The following is a 21397-nucleotide window of genomic DNA, read 5'->3' as shown; positions in this document are numbered from 1 at the left end:
TTATTGTAATTGGTTTTATAATTTACAAACGTTAAGCTGTTAATATAACATTTAAATTAGAATGACCGATCAATCGTACAATTTATCAAACTAATCGTTATTATCATCATAATTTAACTTCTAATTTTTCTGCATCTATTTTTAAATCACCCCTTATTTATTGTGGTTAAGGTTGTGCACAATTCGGCCAGTGCGACTTCCTTCGATAATTTTGAATAAAATTCCCGAACACACAAATCCTAAGTGGTTTTCCTGCCAACGATAAAATTGAAAAAAACAAATCATTTTTGATAGTAAAAAAAACAAAAGAATATTTAATGAGATCATTCGGAATATTTCAATAACATTTAACGACGATATAATAATAGACTATTTAATTAAATTGATTAAAAAACAAATGTCTCAACTGTTGTATTACTTTAAATAACACATTCGACAAAAGGTGCATAGTATTATTGCAAATGCGATTAGAATAGAAACAAGAAAAAAAAAAGAAGAAAAAAAATCTAATTGTGCAAGTAGCTTTTAGTGAAATTATTATTTCCACATTATATCGTTCCGCATTATGAATTTATCTTATCGGAATAAGAAACGTTATATCGAAAAGGTGTATTCTACGTCGTGATAATAAATTACTCGCTTATCGTTAATTGCGACGATGCATCGAACTCGAAGAAAAACTTGAGAAAACTCGGAGAAACTCGTTCGTCTTCCGTTTGAATCCTTTTGTTTTTTCAACAATCGACCCTTTCTCGTTTTCTCTCAATTGTGCACGAAATTTCAATTTGACCAGTTTGCCGTTCACCTTGCGCAACGAATAAGCAAGGAAAATGTCTAAATGGGCAACTAAACAGAGATGCAACGTGTTCACGCATGCCTTCTATCGCACTTCGAGACGACGACGACGACGACGAGGAGGCAAGCAAGCACTTAAACAATTTATTTCACTTTCAATAGCTCTGAAATAAACCGTTCGTACCACTTTACGATCAATTTCCTGCGACAACGAAACCGGTATTCTTCAACTCGACACACGATGACACGAAAATTCGTTCGAATTGTGAAATTTTGCATGAATGGTTTGTCATAGCACTCGTCAAACGGGTCAAACACCTCTTACACGTGCTGCTTCTTTTATATACGAAATATTTGTTATGAAAGATTTTTTTACGAAAGCACCTGAACACCCGTTTTCGTATTAATTGTTAAGAAATGTTTTCAATCGATACAACATTTATAAATGCAACATTGATATACCATAATATAATATTCAATTGAAACCTATTATTTTTGAATGTTTAAACCTATCTTCCCGTTTTATAATAAACGTAAGAAAAGTAAGCATCAAATCCGTGCAATACACCGACAACTCCGCTCATAATCTGCAAATAAAAAAGACAGATTGTATATACACACACACACACTTTCTCTAGATAGATATTTAAATAAAAAGAATCAAAAGAAATGAGAGAGGTATTTTAATAAACTCACGTAAGCTGCTGTCATAGCTGGGTAAACATCAAATCCTGGTTTTAAATAATATTCCGGTAAGAGAAATAATTTGGTAGAAAAAGCGAGATAAGAGGCCGAACTCAGATACAAAAAACTTGCCAATGCGTTGAACATTATTTCCTAAAACGCAAAATTATAATTTGGTTTTTTTTCTTAGATTTAAAATACGCGTGAATTCTAGTGGTTCGAAGGATAGACGAGTGGTACGTTCAATAAAATTCGTATCGAAATTCCGAACTCGAACTGTCTGCGTGGTATTTTATTTTTAGCCGAGGAATAAATATAAAAGTATTTGCATTCCGGTTACTTTGTTATTCGAAAACAATTTGAATATTTTTTTCGTTTGCTCGCAGAAAAAACAAAAAAATAAGATGAAACATTAACATAAACGTTATTCATACGCGATTAGATGTTATCGATGAAATTTAAATGTCATACGTACGAAAAGTGACGAACGTATAAGTCTGTAAGATTTTTCAGACAATATGTAGCAGACGAATAATACAGTGGATGTTAAAAAGCAGGCCGAGGAAGTTGTCAAAGATCCCTCAAAGGCAGACCCAATAGATGCACTATACCTTAGACCATAATTGATTAGCAAACTCTGGATCAATCCGCTAATTATCTGCAAATAATAAAAAAACACGCGACAAATGCGAATAAAGTTCAATTCATTGAATAATACAAATTTTTCGTCAAATCTTTTATATTATATTCAACATAAAATTTGTCATAAAAAACATTTTGCAAATATATTTATGTATGAATGTAGGACGAGTACGTGTACGTGATAACGTTAACAAAAATTATCCTCATTCTTTTTAAACGATTTCTCCTTAACAATTCTTGAAACTTACATAATATCTCTCGTTTATACTATTCCATGTAATTTTACTGACAATAAATAAATGCGTAAAAGTAAAAAAAAAAAAAGAAAATAATGATTCTCTCTATTTCTCTTTATCCTCCTTTAATTAACTATACGAACGTCGATAAGAATCTAAATTTATCCTCTTGTCGTTAAATCGAAATCGAATAAAGTTACTTAAGGTAACTCACCGTTTCGCAGACTTTCATAATTCCCGGTAAAGTTTTGAGAAACTCGACGTGTATGCAGGTGAAACATCTACAGCAGCAACATTCGATACCTCCGGCTCCGTGAGTTCCGGAAGATGACATCCTGATTATCGGTCCTGTAGAGTTTTTCCCCATGATCCCTTAATTTAACTTGAACCACCAAAAAATAACGTATCGAATAAAAACTTCTTTCTCTTTGTTCCTTTTTCGATCGATCGATCAATCAATCAATCAATCGATAAAATCAATTACTTTTAATATTCTTTTAACGAAGAATAACTGCAACGATTTAATTGTTCCTCGGCGATTTAATTGATCGATTTATTTACGTGTTGCTTGGCAGACATTGAAGTCGTTTAAAATTGCTTGCAGTTGATTCGATAACCCTCGTGAATTTGATTGTCCTCTAATTGGTTAAATAGCGATTAATTCATGTCATCAAAGGGGATATTATAAGTGTAGTTCATTGATCCTTTCGTTTCAAGTTACTGTTGCAATAAATATCTTTCGAATTTCACAAGTTTCATTTCTATCAAATAGAATCGCGATTGTTTTACAATTTGAAAACTTGAAATATATAATATGACGAGTTCGAGGATAATAAGTTTGGCTGCGAAATGAGACTAGAACCGTGACAACGAGATACTTTGGACGAACTGAGGATGTTTCACGAGTTCGTTCACAATGTTAGAATGTCGTTGCACCCCCAACGTCGTATTTAACACGGGAAACCGTCGTCTATTTCTGGCACGTGCCACGAGCCCAGGATGTGGAACCAACTGACTATACATACGTCAAAAAAGGAAAAATTCGAGAAATTTACCAAAAAAAAAATATCGATCTGCTTAGACAACAAATTGTTCTATTTTTCAGATAGATTTTGTTGTGGATTCTTTTTTATAATTTTTGTGCTTTTTCTTTTGTTTTTTAATTCTAGGATAAGTGGACGATACATGTATATGTATTCTAATGAATGGTATCTATGATCACTATGATAATATCTAGCATATATGATTATAACCGACAAAGTAAGTACGTGCAAATATGGCTCGAGATTTACGATGCATGTGCATACACAATGCATTTGAGAAACCCCGTATGCATTCCTGTGGTATCATCCTGTTCTCTCTTTGTATAACTTTATTAAAACTACTCTCACATAGAAGGTACGTGCAAATGTACATCCTGCTAATGGTCTAACTTAAAAGAAGCTTAATCTTCGTGAGAGAAATAAATACTGGCTAGTATATGGAGATCTGTTTTTTTTTTCTTTTTTTACTTCATTTCATTACACATTAATTACTTTGGGTAATTCAATTTTATACATCTACAAGTCTTATTAATATTTCGAAATATGTTGATCAATAAAATATGCTAATATTTTGTTTTTATCTATATTAATAAGTCTTTTAGTTATAATCGTTATAGTAAGTTTAAAAAGTAAAATAAGAATTCCTCGAATCTAACTTATCGACTGTGTTATAAAATATTTTATCATTTTTGGATAAGGTAGAAATCTATTTTACCTATAGTCGTTAATGTACCATACGAAATTAAAAAGTAAAATAAGAATTCCTCGAATCTAACTTATCGACTGTGTTGTAAAATATTTTATTATCTTTGGAAAAGGTAAAAATCTATCTTACCTATAGTCGTTAATGTACCATACGAAATTATCTCGTGATAAATTTATAATTCGTTAAGTACATCATTAAATTCATATTCAGTATCATTTTCAAGTACATATTTGTAGAATATTTTAATTTAATTTTTAAACTTTAAATTTATATTCCAGCTTATACTGATACAATAGATAGAGGCACTTATTCCCTTTTTGCATTTGTAGTTGATATTTTATTCATGTTTGTGGCTTGTTTACTGTAAGATTTAAACTATTACGAATATTTTAAACAATCTCTTATAAAATAATTAATACAAAAAAATGATATTTCCTCTCCAACTCAAAAAATGTTCAATCTTTCTTGTAAAATATTCATGTATACACTATAAATAAGTAAATTTTGAGACATAACACCAGATAGCGTTATTCGATCATTATTCTACTGAATTCCTGTAAAATACAATTATCTGGTATGACGTCATTCATTCTGGATATTATCTGAAAGGAACTTATAGTCGTATTAATTTATACTATTCGTTTATCTAATTATTTCTTTTTAAAAGTACACTAGGTGATTTTTGTAACAGTGTCAAACATGAGTTATGGATTTGTTACTTGTGGTCCAAACGAAGCTTTAGTCGTTTCAGGTAATCATAGACAAAATTTAATCTATTTATTATAAAACTTGTTATGAGTTTTCATCACGAGTTACATCAATAATTTCCATTAAGTTAATTAGAAAGATGAATTGAAATACATTGAATAATTGAACTACATTTAATCAATTTTAATTTGAAAACGTTTTTATATATTTTTTAATATGGCATAAAAATGTTTGTTTTTATTTAAAGTTCAATTATTGTCAAATTATTGGAAATGGAAATAAATGTAGTAATTAAATTAATTCATTTTAAGGATGCTGCTACAGCAAACCACTTTTGGTCCCTGGTGGGAGAGTATTTGTATGGCCCCTTGTTCAACAAGTTCAAAAGTATGTATTTTATTTTAAAAACTCAAATGTTATATGTGTTAACACTTCTATTATTTTAAATAATACTGTATAAAAATAACTAACCAGTCAGCTGTTGTGAACACTTTGAAAAGTTTGTACCTCCTAAATTGTGTCCATGACATATATCCATGACATGACATATTTGTCAATTACAGCTAACTGATTAAATATAAATTAACTAACGCAATATTTAATAACGAATACAATATATTCATTATTTTTACAGAATATCTTTAAATACAATGACTTTACAAGTTGAAAGTCCTACTGTTTATACGTCACAAGGTGTGCCAATATCTGTTACAGGAATTGCACAGGTATCTATAATTAAATCATTTAATTTAACATTATAATCTCATACGTGTGTCTTTACTGATTCAATTTAATATAACAGGTAAAAATCCAAGGACAAAATGAAGAAATGCTATCTACTGCATGCGAACAATTTCTTGGTAAAAATGAAGAAGAAATTCATAATATTGCGTTAGTTACTTTAGAAGGACATCAACGTGCAATAATGGGCAGTATGACTGTAGAAGTATGTGAAATTAATTCAATCTTAAGTATTAAAAATTATAAAAATAAAGAGACATATAAAACAAATTTAAATAAATATTATTTCTAGGAAATTTACAAGGACCGTAAAAAATTTAGCAAAGAAGTATTCGAAGTTGCAAGCAGTGATTTAGTCAATATGGGCATTACTGTTGTATCTTATACACTGAAGGATATTCGAGATGAAGAAGTAAGTTTGCTTGTTTTAATTGTAATATATTAAATAGGTGTAACAAAAAATCTGAAGAACAATTTAAAAACAGGAATAAAATTAAAGATTTTAATCATAACAACAGTACACACATTTAAACTTTTTGCAATGCTAAAAGAACAAAACAAAAAGTCCCCCTTAAAAGATGTAATATGACTCTATTAGTAATTGCTATTAATAAGAGTTTACTGTAGTACTTCATTATATATTGCAAATATTGAATAAATTTTTGTTTTGCTACTTGCAGGGGGCAAAGGTATGTTCAATTTTGTTTTATCGCTATTTGTAATACAAGCACTTGGCTATATCTTCTCTGATGAATAGCACAAAATAATAAGACATCGGTCAAATGCAGTCTATGGTGTATTTAGAATGCTTGCTTTAATTATGCACAACTATTCTGTGCACATATGCTCAAACTTATTTTGTGATTAAACTCTTGTAATTAATGTATGCATTTACTTTCTTGGGGCTTAATCCGGACTAAGCTAATATCGTTATATTTGCCTTTAATTGTAAATGTAGATACATCTTTTAATATAATATTAAATGCGATCTAATTGTTTTTAGGGATACTTGAAAGCTCTTGGTATGGCAAGAACAGCCGAAGTTAAAAGAGATGCAAGGATTGGCGAAGCGGAAGCTCGCAGAGATGCTCAAATCAGAGAAGCAATTGCTGAGGAACAACGTATGGCTGCACGTTTCTTGAATGATACAGAAATTGCCAAAGCGCAACGAGATTTTGAATTGAAAAAAGCTGCATACGATGTTGAAGTACAAACAAAAGTAAGATTATGTCTTAAAATATTTTTAAATTTGTATTCATATCTCTACTACTATTATTTATAATTAAATTACTGATTGTGATTTAGAAAGCTGAAGCTGAAATGGCATTTGAATTGCAAGCAGCTAAAACAAAACAAAGAATTATGGAAGAACAAATGCAAGTAAAAGTAGTTGAACGTGGACAAGAAATAGCAGTACAAGAACAAGAAATGATGAGACGTGAAAAAGAGTTAGATGCCACTGTAAAGCGTCCAGCAGAAGCCGAAAAATACAGGTAAATTTATGTTAATTAAAAAAAAATAAATATACTACATTTTTTAAATTTGCATACATAAGTACTATCTATCGTGAAATATATTTTTGCAGATTGGAAAAAATGGCAGAAGCAAACAAATTACGCCTTATGATGGAAGCTGAAGCAGAAGCGGAAGCTATTAAAATTCGTGGAGAAGCAGAGGCTTTTGCTATCGAAGCTAAGGCTAAAGCAGAAGCAGAACAAATGGAAAAGAAGGCTGCAGCATGGAATGAATACAAGAGTGCAGCTATGATAGATATGATGTTGGACACACTTCCAAAAGTATTATTTTCTTTCACTCTATATTTTAACTATATTATTTATTTGTTAAATATTATATTACTATACTAACTATATGCTTATTATCAGGTGGCCGCTGAGGTAGCTGCTCCTCTTTCACAAGCGAAGAAGATAACAATGGTATCCAGTGGTAATGGAGCTGTTGGAGCTGAAAAATTAACAGAGGAAGTATTTAACATCGTTACTCGTGTTCCGGATCTTGTCAAGAACTTAACGGGCGTGGATATTACAAAGGTATTATCTTAAATACAATATTTCATTTATATAGTAATTAAAATATATCTCAAACTTAGATATTAAAAATGTATAAATCATATTTTCCAGTCAGTACACGCAGCATAAACAAAGGTAAAATAACCAACAATGTTTTCGGGAGTAACGTGCCAAAAATTACTTTCTTAAATAATTCTAAGAAGTATACATAATTATACCGTTGATGTGTTTATCTCTTGTAAAAGAGAAGTTATGCACATTTGGATCTTTAAATTTCTATTATTTAAAGATTTCGATATTTATTACCAATAATTATTACCAACAAACACTTCCAATTTGTCAATTTTTTATATTTTAATATGTAAAGTAAAACAAAATAGAAAATTGACATATCGAATCCTAATTACAATTTTCATTCCATGTAATTAGATTAATTGTAGAAAATATTAAATGTATGTATATGTGTTCTATAATAATTTGCGCACAATATTTTATTTTATTGAAAAGTCTCATGCTTTAAGTAGTTTTGTAGGAATGTATTATTTTGTTATTATATGTTATTTTACATATTATATTTATTTTTTCTTTTCACATATTGAAAGAAAAAATATCTTTGGAATCTCAATTAATTATAATGCTTATTTTATGCATCAACGATTTTATACCACTGTGTGCCGAATACTATTCTTGCTGTAATCTTACACTGTATATGTATATCCGCTACATACTCTATATCTCTTTACTCTAAAATATACATAATTTAACAATGCGTTAACGTGTTCCTGTAGAACGGAATGATGTTACTTAACTAATCTAATCTTCTAAATATGTAGATTCAACGATATTCTATAAATTAATATATTTTTCCGGATTATTAATATATATAAATAAATCATAATATGACCACTTCATAAAAAAAGAATTAATTATAGTTTATATTGTACGATCAACAATTTTAATCTTTAGATTTGTATAATCGTTGTAATTTATTAAATAAATTTTATGTAAACAAAATAATATTTAAAAGAATTTACTTATTGTCTAACCCTTTTTTATTTATCATGCATTATATTGATCTCATTAAACAAAAGACTGTAAGCCTTATATCAACATTGCACTTTTACAGAAATTATTTAACTGTATCAAATATATTACACGTTAAACGAAGCAATGACTACTTAAGAAATTTCATAAAATTTTAAGTACGTTCAAATTAAACTATCTCACACTTGTCATTATATTACAATATTACTATATCTTTAATAATTTGATAAGATAACTTTATGTAAATATCTTTGGTATTATATTAATAAAAAAGGGTTATTATTTTTATAGAATATACCATATGGAAGCACATAGATCATTTTTGTTAGATTTTTTGGCAGGTGGAATATCTGCAGCAATTGCAAAAACCTCAGTAGCACCTATAGAACGTGTAAAATTATTACTTCAGGTGCAACATACATCCAAACAAATATCACCTGAGAAACGATATAAAGGTATTTAAAGTTTTATTTCATTTCAATGGTAAATAATTACATTGAGAAATACTTTTCAAAAATCTAATTATAATTAGTTATTACAAAGAATTTAATCATTATTTTAGGTATGCTCGATGTATTTATACGTGTACCAAAAGAAACTGGTTTTCTTAGTTTATGGAGAGGTAATCTAGCAAACGTTATACGCTATTTTCCTACACAAGCTTTAAATTTTGCTTTTAAAGACAAATTTAAAACTATATTTTTGGGAGGCGTACCAAAGGAAGCATTCTGGAGAAATTTCATTGGAAATTTAGCTTCCGGTGGTGCTGCCGGTGCAACATCATTATTAGTTGTATATCCCCTTGATTTTGCTCGCACCAGGTATTATAAATACAATATAATAATACTACAAAATTTATAGAAACAAATATTATTACTAACAATTATGCTATAGATTAGCAGCAGATGTTGGAAAAGGTGCTAAAAGAGAATTCAGTGGAATGGGAGATTGTTTAATAAAAATTTTTAAAACAGACGGTTTGTTTGGTTTATATCGAGGATTCAATGTGAGTGTCCAGGGAATTATTATATATCGTGCAGCATATTTTGGACTTTATGATACAGCTCAAGGCTTTTTTTCTGATCCAAAAGCTACTCCATTATATGTTAACTTTCTTATTGCACAAGTAAATTTTTACATCATCTTATTAATGATAATATTATGCGAGTTGTGCAATTAAAAAATTTACAAGAGATATATAACTCTTATGAATTTTTTAGGCTGTAACATCGCTGTCAGGACTTTTATCCTATCCTTTAGATACAGTCAGAAGAAGAATGATGATGCAATCAGGACTTAGTAAAGAAGAAGTGATGTATAAAAATACTTTAGATTGTTGGATTAAAATATTACGTAATGAAGGACCATCAGCTTTCTACAAGGGAGCATTTTCCAATATTCTTCGAGGGACAGGTGCTGCTCTCGTTTTAACGATATATGCTCCTATTAAAACTAGTATTGCTAACATAATATTTAAAGATGATACTTCAACATAGCAATTTATTTTTTGTATATTTATAAATTCAATAAAAATATTCTTTCTTCTGTTCTTTTTACATAAAATATATTTTGTAATCTAAACCGTTTAAATCATTAATTAATTAATACAGATCTTTCTTAGCGCATTTGTAAATAATTTTCTATGCTGATATTTATTTTCCTACCACGCAAATGTTTTATATTACAAATAAAAGTTAAATTAAATTTCTATCTAGCGTGTTGTATTTTTATAACGATTTGAATCTTAATTTGACGATTGATCTTCATATATATATTACGTTATATATTATAATATTTTTGTTCAATTAGAATAAAATAGAAGAAACAAAAATACTAAATATAGTATTATTTTTATATAATAATAATTTTTTAATTTATACATATTTAAAACAGTAGCAGCACTAGGCAGTTTTTAGATATACTTGCTGCATTAAAAACCAGTTAGATTGCAAAGATTATCTGCCATACTTCTATTTAGAGATGTGTAATACATTATTCATGATATTTGGTATTCTGTCATAATCAAATGTATATTTTTAATTAAGCATAGTATGTCGGTCATAAATATTACGTCGCTGTTCTCGAACTTGTCTCTTCCATTTATCTTGTTGGTGCCCTACACGATTTAAAACGTTTCCTCTTTCTCCCATTGGATGAGAAGATCCAGGTGCTACCGATGCATCATCCTATTATAGAAAATAGAATTATACTAATCCTTTTACACTTCATATATTACTTCACATATTCATAAATTAATAATTTCAAATGTAACATAAATGCTTAAAAATGTAATATACAAATTTTACCTCTTCGTTATTGTGTTCGTGATAGCCAATATTAGTTGTGTTTTTATGAATCCTTTTATTCAATAATGGATCCAAACAAATTAAGAATAACATATAAATTACTAACAATGATATAACCCAAATAACAATTATTACCACAATCTGTAACATAAAGTATAATTCTTTTTAAAAAATTTATAATATTTCTGGAAACTAAAATACATAAATAAGTTTTATAATAATGTATTTTTAAAAATATTTAAAAAGAATCATACTTTAATAATAGTTGTGTTTCTATTTTCATATTTGCAATCGCATCTAGGACAAAATATTTCTTCTTTAGTCTTTATTTGATCTCCAAGTTTTGGTAAAACAACATCTTCACATTTACTGGAACAGATAAAATTTTTACAGGAATTGTTGCAAAGATTATGAACATTACACTGTGGATTCTTAAGCGCAAGAAATATGCATGAATATGTTCAAGATAGACTTATCGGTTGTTTCTCTAATAAAACTTGAGTCGCTTACTCTTTTAATTTATTTTTATGATAACTTCTATCTAGTTTCCCTTACTTTTTATGCATTTAAAAATAACATTTTAGGAGTAATGTTTTAAAGCGATTAATTACAATTAAAATAATCATCTTAAAGGATAATATTATTGCATATGCATATGCATATTGAAAAATTCTAATTAGTAACGGTAATAATGATGCATCTTTTCAAATGATATTAACATTGTTATACCTATACCGATTTATAATAAATTATAGTAATATATTATCGCAATCAAATGAAATAAATAAGAAAATAAAATTTAACATACGTATATGTGTATACACTTGTTGACTAATATATGCAAAACATATGCAATACATAAAATAATTTTTACATATTAAAAAATGCTTCTGCGTAAATATCTGCAATTTACAGTGATTCCTTTACACAATACTAACTAGTATGAAAAGCAATATCCATAGATTTATAATAAAAATGATATTACCATTGTGATGGTGGGACATTAATGATAAAAATTAATCGATCTAGCGAAGGCTGTGTGGTATTTATCACAGATGAAAGACTTGGACAAATACATTTGCATCTTTTATCATCGTACTGTGCCTGTAATTATATAATTACTTAATCAAATGTTTGATTATGTCTATAATTATAATATTATATATTCATAATCTATATATATTTAAACGTAATAAAATCAAACAATAGTTATTAAAATTTCTTATCTTCTTTTCTATATGGATTATGAATATAAACACATTATTTTGTCTTATATGAATATGATTCTAACCTCACATTTTGACAGAAACACTAAAATAATTGTCGCTGGAATTAATGTGTACTTCCACATTGTACACTGTAGACGCTCATTGAGCACAACTGTTTATAAATATTGTTTATATATTATATTATTTTCACTTTTTTAAATAAAATCAATCTTAAAAAGTAATCTCCAAGAATGTTAAACCTTACTGTCAAACGTTTATCAGTGCTGTCAAATAAAGAAACGCAAATTTCATTACCAACATGAAAACTTTTAAATGTATATATATATATGCATATATACATCATGTCTAGCAATATTTATATAAATTTATTGATTAATTTAGATGTTTTGGACCAATTAAAGTTTAATGATTAAATGGATTTTAAAAAAATAAAATTATTTTTTTTCTATTATTTTTACTCTCTCTTTAACTCCTCTACATCTAAATACTTAACCATGTCCATCGTTCCTCCACTTTAATGATCGTTCACAAGAACTAGTTTTTTCAATAAGGCAAAACTGTTTACTGCTTTCTATATATATACATAAATATAGTATAAATTAAAATTCTTTTTAGAGAATTATTTTAAAACATAAATTTATAAAAGGATGTGCTTACATTTTTGTGTATTATAGAAATAATTAAGATTATTATAAGGTTTATTACATTTTGATTAAAATAGATCAACATTCTTAGAGATAATATAATACATTAACTTATATCAACATCGTACGTTATTTGATACTCTGTGTAAATAACTTACTTTCATGCTTTACCAGGAATGAATAGAAATTTTGAATTCATTTACATAGTGCAATATAATAATAAGCAATCTATACAAATTCATTCGAGCATTACACATAAACATATTGTATGAAGCTTCGTGTGATTATTTTGTAATAAGCTTGTGTATATTTTTAAATATATATATTATTAAAATTATATAAACGATTACCATGAATATATACTTAATATTTATATTATTTTACATACACACACGTACGTATGTATACATAAAACTTTAATATATAATAATACAATATATTAAGTAATTAAAGATATAAATATATCGGACAATCATAGACATACCATTAGTCTTATACACAAATAATATCTGATGCAAATTATCATCTCAAATAAAAATAAATCGTAATTTACTTATATATTCCTTTTTCGGAAAAACACTTTGCTTGCTTAGTAATGTTAAAGTGTTTAACTTCCGTAAGATATTCTAACAACATTTTTAATGTCGTAATTTATAATTACAGGACGCCTATTCATCATCTTGTTACTAATATCAAATTTAAGTTCATTAATCAACAAGTTTAAGAACTTCGCCAAACTATAATTCCAATCAAAATGGACAGTAATATTACTCCAATTATGACGAGAATACATTTTTTTTTACGCAACTTATTTTGGTAAACACTTGCTTGCCTTACATGAGAAGTTGCTTCATTGACCGATACTTCTGTTCTTTCCACTGAAGCTTCTATAGAATCAACAACTTCCCCTTGATCGTACACTAAAGCACCAAGATCTTTAAAAATTTGATTAATATCGCTGATATTACTCTAAAAGAGAAAAGCATGTTTTACTGTTTGTTTTAATAATATTCCTTCTTATCTAAGTGAAAAGATATATTATTGTAATCATTTTTATATATTTAATAATTCTTTAATGAATATTCAAATATATATTCTTACCTCTAATTGTCTTATACTTGCTTCTTGTTCTTCTAACATTCGTAAATTTTGTTCTTCTTTTAATTGTTGCTGTTGTATTTGTTTTTGCGTTCTGCTATCTTGTAATTCGATTAAAGTTTCCTGTTTCTTTTCTCCAAATGGAGCAATACCCGCACTAGCTTTAGCTTTTCGAACCATTTCTTTTTCTTTTGTGGCAGCGAGTCTTTGTACAGCCTGAAAAGCATATTTATTAATGTAAACTGTATAGTGTTAAAAGAATTATACATGTATATGCATTATTACCTGGAAAGAATTTAACGCTGTGGTAAATTCATCCTGAAGCCGCTCACGTTGCATTTTACGTTGCCTTTGTTCTCCCGGGCTACTTGAGCCCGAGTTATTAGCTAGATCACGTAAATGGCCACTAGTATCTTTTGCAAGTTGTTGTGTATAATGTTGTATTTGATGCCTAAAAGGAAATATTTGATATAATATTAATAAAAATTAAACAATAATAAAGGTTAGATATTAATTCAACATAAATTTTCATCGTACAATTTGTTTCTAAGTTCTTGTGAATCTGTAGAACTACCCAATTGATTAACCATTTTTTGCATTGAAGATACTAAAATCAAAGGTATATATTACATTATTGCATTAAGGAAATGATTTTATTATACTTTGATTACTTACCATTTTGTGATATCTTCAATATAGAGGTACCTATAGTTTGAGATAACCTGCTAAAATCTTGTTCCCTGGCAGGGCCACCGTTATGGTAAGAAGAAAATCCAATATCCATTTTGACTTGCTTTATGTATAGTAAAATCAAGATTAAATTATATACGTTTGTACAATACATTAAAAATATCTTATTTTAACGAAGATTACATATTCAACTTTTACATGAGTTACTCATTTGCCAAATCGATTAACTATACAAAACAAAAAGTATTACATACATTGTCGTATCATTTATTATTCAATGATCATCAAAATAGCTTTTAATTAATAGCGTTAAGCTTAATCATTAAATATATTTCTTTTAAACATAAAAAGTTGAGCATCGATTAAGGGCTTCGATAGCAAATTTTATAAAAATTGTTAAACTAGAGTTAATCGCTTTGACCTGTGAGCAGTTCATATATATATTATATATCAATTAATTATATTTAATACATTTACATGTGTATTATAATTTGTCAATGAATATTATAAAAATTATGTCAAAGTAAGCTGTTTTAAATCAAATGTAACTTACTTGAAATAAATTATTCTATGATATATTTGTTTTATTTTATACAATTTAATTTTAAAACAATGAAGAATGTTGATTGTTTGTTGTAAACAATTAATATATATAATGATTAAATATGATTAATAAATATGATTAAAAATCTTGAACAAATCAACAATAAACTGATAGTCAGATTACAAAAATGTCAAAAAGAACCACCGCCCGATAACGATATTTCTCTTGTCAACAAATTACTAGGTCTACTGTATGCCATATGCAGTGACTCAGAAGTATCCATTTCATAAGTATGAAAGGATGTTAATCGAATCAAACCTGCTATTTTCACAAACCTTTATGTCATTTTCTCAAGTTCACTATGGGAAGCTCTAAAACTTCTCACAAATCGATAAAAGCCTATCACAAATACTAAATAAATATAATCACTACACGTCCTCCATAAAAAATAAATACGTGAACATTTAAAGTCTAATTGTTCTCTTTCTTTCAATACAAAACAAGTTAAAAAATATCTAAAGATAAAAAAATTAAAATTTGTTAAAATATCAATTGTCATTAAGTCGTCGACATACCGTTGAGTAGTAATCACTATTGCAGGATAATATTAATAAGTTTGTTGATTTTAAGGTTATTCACGTCTCTTTTTTAACTATTTTATTAGAATAGCAAACAGAACTTATTTGTCACAGATGTAGATATGTTACAATTTAGGCATCTTTGATATTTTCCACTTTAAGACTGATTTTACCGACAAAATGTATAGAATGAGACTGAATTATCGACTGGGAACAATTCTTATCGAAATACATCAGCGCTCTCTATGCACAAGTGAAACTAACAGTTTCCACTATAATATATAAAAATTACTATCATCATAAATTATTTATAATCGAATCATACATTTTCATATAAAGTTATATATTATAAATTATAATTATTCATACAAAAATTTAGATATTATTTTTTAAAAACTTTTACTATTTTTGTCCAATCCAAATGAGATTTTTTATAATTGCAATTAATGATCCAATGAAAAGCGACACCATATCAATGGTGTTCAGAAAACGTACCAAAATAGAGTCGTAAAAACGCCAGAATTAATTGGCTATTAGTCAGTTATGCAGTAATAATTAGCCTTGACAACTAATACAGCAATTAATTTGCATACACGTTGTAACATAATAATGTAATACATATTCTAACAAATTTTAAATATCGACCGTCGGTAACCTTAATATAAAGTATTACCGACATAGAGTAAAATAAATTAGAAATCTATTAATACCGACGGTCGATGTTGTAAAGGCAGAGAACTGCAATTACCGACGGCCAATAGTTACCGTTACCGACGGTAAATATTTACCGTTACCGACGGTAAATATTTACCGTTACCGACGATAAATATTTACCATTACCGACAGTGAATATAGATATTATACACAAAAAATACTATATATAATATATCAAATCGCGAATAAAAAACAAATCTAAAAGTTGTTCCATCTCAAAAGTTAAGCAAACTCACGTGAATGCATGCTAATTCATGTGAGCATACTTGATATAAAGGAAAAGAAAGAAAGTGAAAGAAGTAGGAAAGGTATGATGGTTGGTGGGGGAAACTAAAGGTAAGAGAACCACCTGTAAAAATATAAGAATTATTAAAGAAACATTATAAAGTAATTAGTTTCTGTATATTGAATGGATAGAAGGAATTAAGGAAAGGAGTAAAGGAATATGATGTCAATTGGAAAGTTCAAAGAAACTAATTACAATTATAATGTTTATTGTAAGCGGTCTTTGGCTAGATTTTACTTGCAATGGAATGTTTAACATATAAAATATGTTAAACATTATACTGAAAGTAAAATACCATTGCCCAGGTCTAACCACGAGGAGGTAACCGCTTCTGAAGACCCGGGATGTGCATCTTGAAGATGTCCCCATCCGAATTAAATGGAAACCAAAGAAAATGAAATGAAAATGATCACCCCGTGAATGATTTTTAATGAGCCCCACTCTTATGCCCCACCCTAAGAGTTTTATTCGGAAAATCTTTACAATTACTATCGATAATAAAGAGAAAAATGGAAAACCAAATAAAAAAATGATAAAAGAGGAGTATAATATGAATGGAATCGAAGTAACATGGAACCTGTGAACAAATAAATAGATTAAAATTATACATGCAATTATAAATTTAATTATACATGCAATTATAAATTTAATTATACATTTAATTATACAAATAATTATCTTACACTAACCATTATTATAACTAAGTCCTCGTGCTGTCCTGGTTTGGTCCTCGTGCTGTCCTGGTGTGGTCCTCCTCCTATGTAACCTGCAACAAAAAAAGCAAAGGGATCGGGAAGAAGTTGAAAAGTAGGCTTTTTAAAGTGAAACCTTTTATGTTTTTTTTTTAAGTGGTATCCCACCGGTTGGACTAATCCACTGACTCTAATCTATATTACGAGGAACTTACGCTGCACGTACAGTTTGCCCACCAGCACTATATTTACTGCAAGCTTGAGGAACTGAATCCCTGGGCCCGTCTTACTAATAGCGGTGGTAGACATCCCTTCTAATGCAGTTTCAGTTCCTATGCTACGTGCACATCTATGCTTGCAAAATCGCGAGTTAAAAAAAGCAAAGTAAAATAAGAAAAAAAATAAAAAAAAAAGGGTAGGGCGTTTCACTTTAAAAAGCTGAGGGAAGGACATGATTCTATCCTTGGGAGGAAGATAGAATCAAGGCTCGCGTGGGCAGGGTCGCATCCCTGAAGTAAATTCCTTCTTAACAAATGGCGCCCTTTGCGAAGAAGAAATCCACCCGCTACCCATTGAATTGTTTCTAAAAAAAATAATAAAATTTTAATAAACGTTTGATATTAAATTTTATGTAACAATAATTGAAAAACAATTTAAGTAATTGGAGAAGTTTATAATTATGTTATAATGCAAGAACGCAACCAAGCTGAAGACACAGTCATCTAAAATCATAAAAATAAATTCGTATTAAAATTATTTTTTATTCAAAATACGATAATGGGAGAGTATGTAATATTTAAAATAATGTATTAGTGTAATTACAAATTAATTCTAATAAATAGAAATAAAAATTATATAAAGTTCTGATTTTAACATTATTTCAATTTTTATGTAATTGTTTAAACAAATGTACATTTGTTGTAATGTTCTTGCGCAGTGATGACTTCGGTGGGGAGGGGTAAAATTTTCATCTATTAAAACATAAAATCGAAATTAATTAATATTTAAAGTACGTCAAAAGTTAGATAATGTTTAAATAAATATATATGCGTTTAAACAATCTTAATTATAATAAAAATTCATTAAAATATTAAAATAATTGTTAATTAATCGATGCAAGCGTCTATTGTTGTTTAAAAGATCGGAGTATATGTTCTGTGATCCCTCTTCCTCGAAATTCACCGTTGATCTGAGTAATTATCCTCTGTTAAAGTTTTTTTTGGTGAAAGTTGTTTATGTGACTTTCCGAAAATTGCGCATGTGTATAAAAGAAAATCAATAAAATTTAATCAATAAAATTTAATATTATAACGCTCTCATTTTAATATTCTTTTATTTTTTGTATAATTGTTTAAACTAATGTACATTTGTTGTTACGTTCTTGCGCAGTGATGACTTCGAGGGGGTGGGGGGTATAATTTTCATTTAATAAAATATCGGATCGAAATTATTTAATATTTAAAATATGTTTATAAGTATGTAATGTGCTTATACTGGTACATATATATTTAAACAATCAGAAATATAAAGAGAGTGTATTAAAATATTAAAATAATTGTTAATTAATCGATGCAAGCGTCTATTGTTGCTTAAAAACTCGGAGTATATGTTCTGTGATCCCTCCTCCTCGAAATTCACCGTTGATCTGAGTAATTATCCTCTGTTAAAGTTTTTTTGGTGAAAGTTGTTTATGTGACTTTCCGAAAATTGCGCATGTGTATAAAAGAAAATCAATAAAATTAATCAATAAAATTTAATATTATAACGCTCTCATTTTAATATTCTTTTATTTTTTGTATAATTGTTTAAACTAATGTACATTTGTTGTTACGTTCTTGCGCAGTGATGACTTCGAGGGGGTGGGGGGGGTATAATTTTCATTTAATAAAATATCGGATCGAAATTATTTAATATTTAAAATATGTTAATAAGTATGTAATGTGCTTATACTGGTACATATATATGTCTAAATAATCTGAAATATAAAAAAAATGTATTAAAATATTAAAATAATTGTTAATTAATCGATGCAAGTGTCTATTGTTGCTTAAAAACTCGGAGTATATGTTCTATGATCCCTCCTTCTCGAAATTCACCGTTGATCTGAGTAATTATCCTCTGTTAAAGTTTTTTTTGGTGAAAGTTGTTTATGTGACTTTCCGAAAATTGCGCATGTGTATAAAAGAAAATCAATAAAATTAATGAATAAAATTTAATATTATAACGCTCTCATTTTAATATTCTTTTATTTTTTGTATAATTGTTTAAACTAATGTACATTTGTTGTTACGTTCTTGCGCAGTGATGACTTCGAGGAGGTGGGGGGTATAATTTTCATTTAATAAAATATCGGATCGAAATTATTTAATATTTAAAATATGTTAATAAATATGTAATGTGCTTATATTAGTACATATATATTTAAACAATCAGAAATATAAAGAGAGTGTATTAAAATATTAAAATAATTGTTAATTAATAGATGCAAGCGTTAATTGTTGTTTAAAAGATCGGAGTATATGTTCTGTGATCCCTCCTCCTCGAAATTCGTCGTTAGACTGAGTAATTATCCTCTGTTAATGTTTTTTTTGGTGAAAGTTGTTTACAGGACCTTCCGAACGTTGAGCACGTGTATAAAAAGAATAATAAATCTAATTAAGAAAATTTATGAATAAAACGTTGTGATTTTCGTATTTTTATCTATTTTAAGTAATTATTTTAATGATTCTGCGCAGTGATTACTTCGAGGCTAAAATTCTGCTGCAACATAAAGAGAGTGCATTAGTGCATTAAAATAATTGTTAATTAATCGATGCAAGCGTCTATTGTTGTTAAAAAACTCGGAGTATACGATCTATGTACCGTCCTCCTCGAAATTCACCTTCAAACTGGTACGTTATCCTCTAGAAAATTACTTTTATTGAAAGTTGTTTTTATGTATTTCCAAACGTTGCGCATGTGTATAAAGTGAATAATGCATCTAATAAATAAAATTTAAGAATATAACGCTCTTATTTTAGCATTTTGATCACTTTTATGTAATTATTTTAATACTCCTTTGCATTGATGACTTCGTGGATAAAATTTTCTTGTAATATAAGTAAAATGCATTAATGCAATAAAATAATTGTTAAGTGTATAATTGCGTAAGTGCAAATTTGACATTATGATTTTGTCATTTTAATCATTCTTACGTAATCATTTTAATTTTACTTTACTTCAGGTGCTTACAGATAAAATATGCCAAGGAGGGAATATTTTTGACAAATAATTTTGAACATATTAGAGATTTATAAAAAAGAGATTTTGTCACCAACGAGAAATGTACTTTGAAAAAGTTGTAAGTCTAATATACAATCGTGAGATATAACATCGTCTTAAAGATTACAATGATCTTGTAACATTATTGAAATTATTAAAATATTTCTATTGATTTTTAATTACGGATATACATGGTGTCCCATTTAAATCGACAACATAGCAAAATAATATCACCATAAATAATATTTCTATCTTCATTCGTATTTTATCAAAGATTAGAATAAATCTGACGGATGATACGTAAGCGCAATTAAGGAAAAGAAAAAAAAAAGAATTGATTAATGAAGCATCGAGTGAATATTAAATATCATCTTTATATTTTTCGCTTAGGTCGTTATAATCGAGTACCTTTCCCATAAAAGCAGCTGAATAATTTCCTTTACCGGGATCACCGAATACGACAATCTCGTTAACGATCCAACGACTGTAACGTATCTCGGATAAAATAGAAAATCCGATTTTTTCGGCGAAAGATTGATTACGACCGGACGTGAAAACACCACCCACTGCTGGCAATTTCATCGTTCTTGCCGATTGTACGAAAGCACGCAATAATGCGGATTCGACGCCTTTATTTTGATATGTTGGATGAACGCAAAGAATATAAATGCGAAAGTAAAGATCGTGACCAAATTGAACGTAAGCTTGGGATTGAACGGTAACTTCGTT

General features: G+C 28.2%; 5 protein-coding genes and 1 long non-coding RNA gene across 9 annotated transcripts; 2 read left to right on the top strand and 4 right to left on the bottom strand.

Annotated features, from left to right (window-relative positions):
• Window positions 1–124: 124 nt before the first annotated feature.
• Window positions 125–1101, bottom strand: LOC122522575. The gene is made up of 2 exons (XR_006305103.1): window positions 637–1101; window positions 125–252 (listed from the first exon to the last, which is right to left on the bottom strand). It is a non-coding gene; the product is annotated as an uncharacterized LOC122522575 (long non-coding RNA).
• An 88-nt stretch (window positions 1102–1189) lies between these two features.
• On the bottom strand, window positions 1190–3261 carry LOC122522573 (protein singles bar). Of its 2 annotated transcripts, XM_043643766.1 has the most exons (5): window positions 2842–3261; window positions 2572–2739; window positions 1955–2137; window positions 1492–1632; window positions 1190–1382 (listed from the first exon to the last, which is right to left on the bottom strand). In XM_043643766.1, exons 2-5 carry the CDS (start codon window positions 2722–2724, stop codon window positions 1305–1307), a joined length of 555 nt encoding a protein of 184 aa, XP_043499701.1. In that variant the 5' UTR covers window positions 2725–2739; window positions 2842–3261; the 3' UTR covers window positions 1190–1304. The 2 variants fall into 2 exon arrangements, with proteins under 2 accessions (XP_043499701.1, XP_043499700.1); XM_043643765.1 differs by having other exon boundaries at window positions 2572–3261.
• Window positions 3262–4652: 1391 nt separating this feature from the next.
• Window positions 4653–7866, top strand: LOC122521901 (flotillin-1). Of its 2 annotated transcripts, XM_043642644.1 has the most exons (11): window positions 4653–4857; window positions 5126–5201; window positions 5449–5539; window positions 5617–5760; window positions 5848–5967; window positions 6236–6244; window positions 6559–6774; window positions 6861–7048; window positions 7141–7351; window positions 7439–7603; window positions 7694–7866. In XM_043642644.1, the coding sequence occupies exons 1-11, from the start codon at window positions 4806–4808 to the stop codon at window positions 7709–7711; spliced, it is 1290 nt and encodes a 429-aa protein (XP_043498579.1). In that variant the 5' UTR covers window positions 4653–4805; the 3' UTR covers window positions 7712–7866. The 2 variants fall into 2 exon arrangements, with proteins under 2 accessions (XP_043498579.1, XP_043498580.1); XM_043642645.1 differs by lacking the exon at window positions 6236–6244 and having other exon boundaries at window positions 4654–4857.
• Window positions 7867–8927: 1061 nt separating this feature from the next.
• Window positions 8928–10122, top strand: LOC122522055 (ADP,ATP carrier protein-like). Its single transcript, XM_043642849.1, has 4 exons — window positions 8928–9081; window positions 9189–9447; window positions 9521–9752; window positions 9847–10122. Exons 1-4 carry the CDS (start codon window positions 8928–8930, stop codon window positions 10120–10122), a joined length of 921 nt encoding a protein of 306 aa, XP_043498784.1.
• A 450-nt stretch (window positions 10123–10572) lies between these two features.
• Window positions 10573–12443, bottom strand: LOC122521900 (uncharacterized protein CG1161). The gene is made up of 5 exons (XM_043642643.1): window positions 12224–12443; window positions 11918–12036; window positions 11187–11301; window positions 10933–11073; window positions 10573–10812 (listed from the first exon to the last, which is right to left on the bottom strand). The coding sequence occupies exons 1-5, from the start codon at window positions 12281–12283 to the stop codon at window positions 10663–10665; spliced, it is 585 nt and encodes a 194-aa protein (XP_043498578.1). The 5' UTR covers window positions 12284–12443; the 3' UTR covers window positions 10573–10662.
• Window positions 12444–13249: 806 nt separating this feature from the next.
• Window positions 13250–15914, bottom strand: LOC122521899 (syntaxin-12). 2 transcript variants are annotated; one of them, XM_043642641.1, is made up of 6 exons: window positions 15713–15914; window positions 14579–14696; window positions 14441–14510; window positions 14189–14354; window positions 13907–14119; window positions 13250–13774 (listed from the first exon to the last, which is right to left on the bottom strand). In XM_043642641.1, exons 2-6 carry the CDS (start codon window positions 14685–14687, stop codon window positions 13526–13528), a joined length of 807 nt encoding a protein of 268 aa, XP_043498576.1. In that variant the 5' UTR covers window positions 14688–14696; window positions 15713–15914; the 3' UTR covers window positions 13250–13525. The 2 variants fall into 2 exon arrangements, with proteins under 2 accessions (XP_043498576.1, XP_043498577.1); XM_043642642.1 differs by lacking the exon at window positions 15713–15914 and adding an exon at window positions 15473–15607.
• Between the last annotated feature and the right edge of the window lie 5483 nt (window positions 15915–21397).

Source organism: Polistes fuscatus, unplaced genomic scaffold (assembly GCF_010416935.1).
Source record: "Polistes fuscatus isolate 324 unplaced genomic scaffold, CU_Pfus_HIC Scaffold5, whole genome shotgun sequence".
In the NCBI taxonomy this organism is placed as follows: domain Eukaryota; kingdom Metazoa; phylum Arthropoda; class Insecta; order Hymenoptera; family Vespidae; genus Polistes; species Polistes fuscatus.
The sequence above is the reverse complement of the archived record's forward strand: the minus strand, read 5'-3'. Positions and strand labels throughout refer to the sequence as shown.

Coding starts and splice junctions, on each gene's coding strand:
- LOC122522573 (XM_043643765.1), bottom strand. CDS start 2,724: ATGGGGAAAAACTCTACAGGACCGATAATCAGGATGTCATCTTCCGGA. Junction 1,633..1,954: donor TTATACGTTCGTCACTTTTC/GTACGTATGACA, acceptor TTTGCGTTTTAG/GAAATAATGTTCAACGCATT. Junction 1,383..1,491: donor CAGCTATGACAGCAGCTTAC/GTGAGTTTATTA, acceptor TTTTATTTGCAG/ATTATGAGCGGAGTTGTCGG.
- LOC122521901 (XM_043642644.1), top strand. CDS start 4,806: ATGAGTTATGGATTTGTTACTTGTGGTCCAAACGAAGCTTTAGTCGTT. Junction 5,202..5,448: donor CTTGTTCAACAAGTTCAAAA/GTATGTATTTTA, acceptor TTATTTTTACAG/AATATCTTTAAATACAATGA. Junction 5,540..5,616: donor CTGTTACAGGAATTGCACAG/GTATCTATAATT, acceptor TTAATATAACAG/GTAAAAATCCAAGGACAAAA.
- LOC122522055 (XM_043642849.1), top strand. CDS start 8,928: ATGGAAGCACATAGATCATTTTTGTTAGATTTTTTGGCAGGTGGAATA. Junction 9,082..9,188: donor ACCTGAGAAACGATATAAAG/GTATTTAAAGTT, acceptor TCATTATTTTAG/GTATGCTCGATGTATTTATA. Junction 9,448..9,520: donor CTTGATTTTGCTCGCACCAG/GTATTATAAATA, acceptor ATTATGCTATAG/ATTAGCAGCAGATGTTGGAA.
- LOC122521900 (XM_043642643.1), bottom strand. CDS start 12,283: ATGTGGAAGTACACATTAATTCCAGCGACAATTATTTTAGTGTTTCTG. Junction 12,037..12,223: donor TGTTTCTGTCAAAATGTGAG/GTTAGAATCATA, acceptor ATATAATTACAG/GCACAGTACGATGATAAAAG. Junction 11,302..11,917: donor AATGTCCCACCATCACAATG/GTAATATCATTT, acceptor TATCTGTTCCAG/TAAATGTGAAGATGTTGTTT.
- LOC122521899 (XM_043642641.1), bottom strand. CDS start 14,687: ATGGATATTGGATTTTCTTCTTACCATAACGGTGGCCCTGCCAGGGAA. Junction 14,355..14,440: donor CAAGAACTTAGAAACAAATT/GTACGATGAAAA, acceptor ATTTCCTTTTAG/GCATCAAATACAACATTATA. Junction 14,120..14,188: donor CAGCGTTAAATTCTTTCCAG/GTAATAATGCAT, acceptor TATGCTTTTCAG/GCTGTACAAAGACTCGCTGC.